The sequence below is a fragment of the Morone saxatilis genome, unplaced genomic scaffold, assembly GCF_004916995.1.
Source record: "Morone saxatilis isolate NCDOM2014 unplaced genomic scaffold, NCSU_SB_2.0 Contig6, whole genome shotgun sequence".
NCBI lineage: Eukaryota > Metazoa > Chordata > Actinopteri > Moronidae > Morone > Morone saxatilis.
Genome location: NW_023340206.1, coordinates 6,513,055 through 6,515,916, shown reverse-complemented (window position 1 = coordinate 6,515,916; position 2,862 = coordinate 6,513,055). Strand labels below are relative to the sequence as shown.

Genomic DNA, 2,862 nt, shown 5'->3' with positions numbered 1-2,862 from the left:
AGTTCGCAGTACAGACTACGATCGCACCCTGATGAGTGCTGAGGCCAACCTCGCAGGTCTGAACACCAGCTAACTCCTCTTCCTTCCTACTTCTCTTCTAAGAGTAATTCTTCTATTTCTAGTAGTTTCCTTCCTCACATTAACAGTCTGTATTATTCTGGCTCTTGCCAACATCTAGGTCTCTACCCCCCCACTGGCCAGCAGATCTTTGAACCAATCTTAAAGTGGCAGCCGATACCTGTGCACACCGTTCCGCAAAGTGAAGAGAGGGTACCTATATGATTTAAATAGTTTTAAGTTTAAATAGTTTCCTTCCTCGATATAAGTGCTTCATTGTCTGAACTTTCCTTCTCTTCTTTTAGCTCCTCTCTTATCCTCTGGGTGACTGTCCTCGCTACAAACAGCTGATGAATGAATCTAAACATACAGAGGAATATCTTAAAGTCAAGGCCAAATACCAGGTACACTCTTCTTTTCTTTTCTCCACTAAATGATACACATACAGTGTAACAGTGCCAAGTTCAGGGACATAGCGACCACTGAAGACACTGAAGTCAAATGTACAATATTTACTGGAATTTTGGGGGGTTAAGTGTCATCAAAAGGAGAATAAAATCTATGATTACATTGATTCCCTGAATTTCAGAAGCCTAATTCTTATATTTTCTAGTCAAAAAATTCAAAAAATCTATTAAAAAGTGTTAAAAGTTGAAGTACATTTTTAAAGATTATTGAGGATGATGGGCTACAGATGTGTGTATGTGGAGCTCACTGTGTTCCTCTCTTTAGGACACCATAGAGCTGCTGAGGATTAAAACAGGCCTGAATGAGACCAATGTGGACTCAGCCTGGAGCGTGTACGACATACTCTTCTGTGAGGTGAGCACACACACACACATACATACCTTGTGAAAGCTATTGCATTGGTGGCGTTGGCTCACTGAACATCCTTTGTGGTTTAACAGTTTATTTCAGTCGGTGGGTAGGTTATGGTTTGCGCAGGTTCTTGGTAGATGTGGATGTGGATTAGAATATTAAAGAATAATCTGTATAATTACAAACAAACACAACTACTAAGAAATAAATTAGATCATTCAACATCATTAATGCATCCACAATCTGGCCTTATTTTGAACTTCAAACAGTATATAACAATTATCAATAGTCAATACATATCTCAGGTTCCGCCGTCAGTGTCTGTCATTTTCTGGGATAATGTCCTTATTATTCTGCGGACAAATACACACAAAAGTGTGAGATTTCAAGTGTAAGCCAAATATGAAATGAGAGACATTCAGCAATAATGTGAGAGATGGTTGCAGTGAGAGAGGTTCAGGCAGAGGACTGCTGACAAAGTGCTATCAAGAGGACAGTTTGTCAGTTTTAAAAGTACTTAATTAATGCCTTATTTAGATGGTTTTCTTCATGGTTTTCATAATTCCCACTGTGTGTGTGTGTGTGTGTGTCTGTGTGTGTGAATTCAGTCCCGCCACAACATGTCAGCTCCTGACTGGGTGACTCCTGATGTTATGGAGAAGCTCCGAGTTCTCAAAGACTTTGGATTTCAGGTAAAAAGTAGTAGCAACATCTGTGCTTACATTCAGAAGTCTCTTCAGATTGTCTCGTGATGGATTCAGTGCTAAATGTAGTGATTCTGTTTGATTCTCACAGGTCACATTCGGGGTCTACAAACAGCAAGAAAAGAGCCGGCTGCAGGGAGGTATGTGTGCAGATCAGTGAAATCCAACTGCTTTACAAAATCATCATTGCAGACAAATATAATTTCATTCTTAAAGAGAGGCTGAATAAATTAATAAAACAGCTGGACACTGGAACAAACGTTACTCAAACAGGAGGAAATAGTGCATTTGCAGGGGACTATTTTCAGCAGCGGATTAATCCACATTTGGTGCTCCAGCGAGTATTTGTGGCGGAAGGACGGTGTGTAAAAATAAACCTGTGTGTGGTAATGAAGGAACAATAAAGGCGCTCTGTGGCACAGAGGAATAAGATGCATACAATGCTTAGACAACATTCACACTTCTGCTTTAAATACAGGATGAAATGGGGAAATAATAAACTGCTGTCTGTGTTTCAGGAATCCTTTTGGGTGAAAATAGTAAAGAATCTTCCAAGATGGCCGCTCCCAGGCCCGAAACAGAGACTGAAATTGATGATGCTGTCATCGGTGAGCTAGTTAACAATACTCACACTACAACAATTACTTCTTCTAAAAGTATTCCTTTAATGTGTGTATGTGTGTCTGTTTCACAGCATGACACCACCGTAGCTGCTCTCCAGGCCAGTATGAATGTGTTCAATGGAAAACAGCCGCCGTATGCCTCCTGCCAAATATTTGAACTGTACCAGGATGAAAACGGGTAAATCACACACACATACACACACACACACACACACACACTGTAGACACTCACTCAAACATTATACTGACACACAGTCTCCATGTGATACTGAGGAGCTCATACCTGAAAGAAAGGAAAGAGATCTGCTAAATAACAAATGGAGACTTTTATTATATGACCAGATTCAACTCAGTTAATAATGCTTTTATGATACTATAAGGCTCTAAATAATCCAGTACACTGAGTGTTAAATGTGACATTTAACTGACTCTCTCTCTTTCTGTGTCCATCCAGCTCTGCTTCGGTGTCGCTGTTTTACCGGAATGACAGCACAGTGGAGCCGTACCCTCTGCAGCTACCAGGCTGCTCCCTCGACTGCCCCCTAAATGAGTTTGTGAAGATTACAAAGTCCTCGATTTCAGAAGACAGGAACAAGGAGTGTCAGGTGGAAGGCAGAGGTACCGGTGAACTTTTCAAACGCACACACTTACTAAAAAAG

General features: G+C 40.7%; 1 protein-coding gene across 1 annotated transcript; it reads left to right on the top strand.

Annotated features, from left to right (window-relative positions):
• The first annotated feature begins 6 nt into the window (after window positions 1-6).
• Window positions 7-2,693, top strand: LOC118339860 (lysosomal acid phosphatase-like). Its single transcript, XM_035677652.1, has 9 exons — window positions 7-56; window positions 179-270; window positions 363-461; window positions 790-879; window positions 1,485-1,568; window positions 1,672-1,720; window positions 2,099-2,188; window positions 2,275-2,381; window positions 2,658-2,693. Exons 1-8 carry the CDS (start codon window positions 32-34, stop codon window positions 2,277-2,279), a joined length of 534 nt encoding a protein of 177 aa, XP_035533545.1. The 5' UTR covers window positions 7-31; the 3' UTR covers window positions 2,280-2,381; window positions 2,658-2,693.
• The last annotated feature ends 169 nt before the right edge of the window (window positions 2,694-2,862 follow it).

What these genes read in the sequence shown, in the direction of transcription:
- LOC118339860 (XM_035677652.1), top strand. Translation starts at nt 32, where the DNA reads ATGAGTGCTGAGGCCAACCTCGCAG. An exon ending in TTCCGCAAAGTGAAGAGAGG is followed by an intron (nt 271 to 362) that starts GTACCTATATGA and finishes CTCTTCTTTTAG; the next exon opens with CTCCTCTCTTATCCTCTGGG. An exon ending in AAGTCAAGGCCAAATACCAG is followed by an intron (nt 462 to 789) that starts GTACACTCTTCT and finishes TCCTCTCTTTAG; the next exon opens with GACACCATAGAGCTGCTGAG.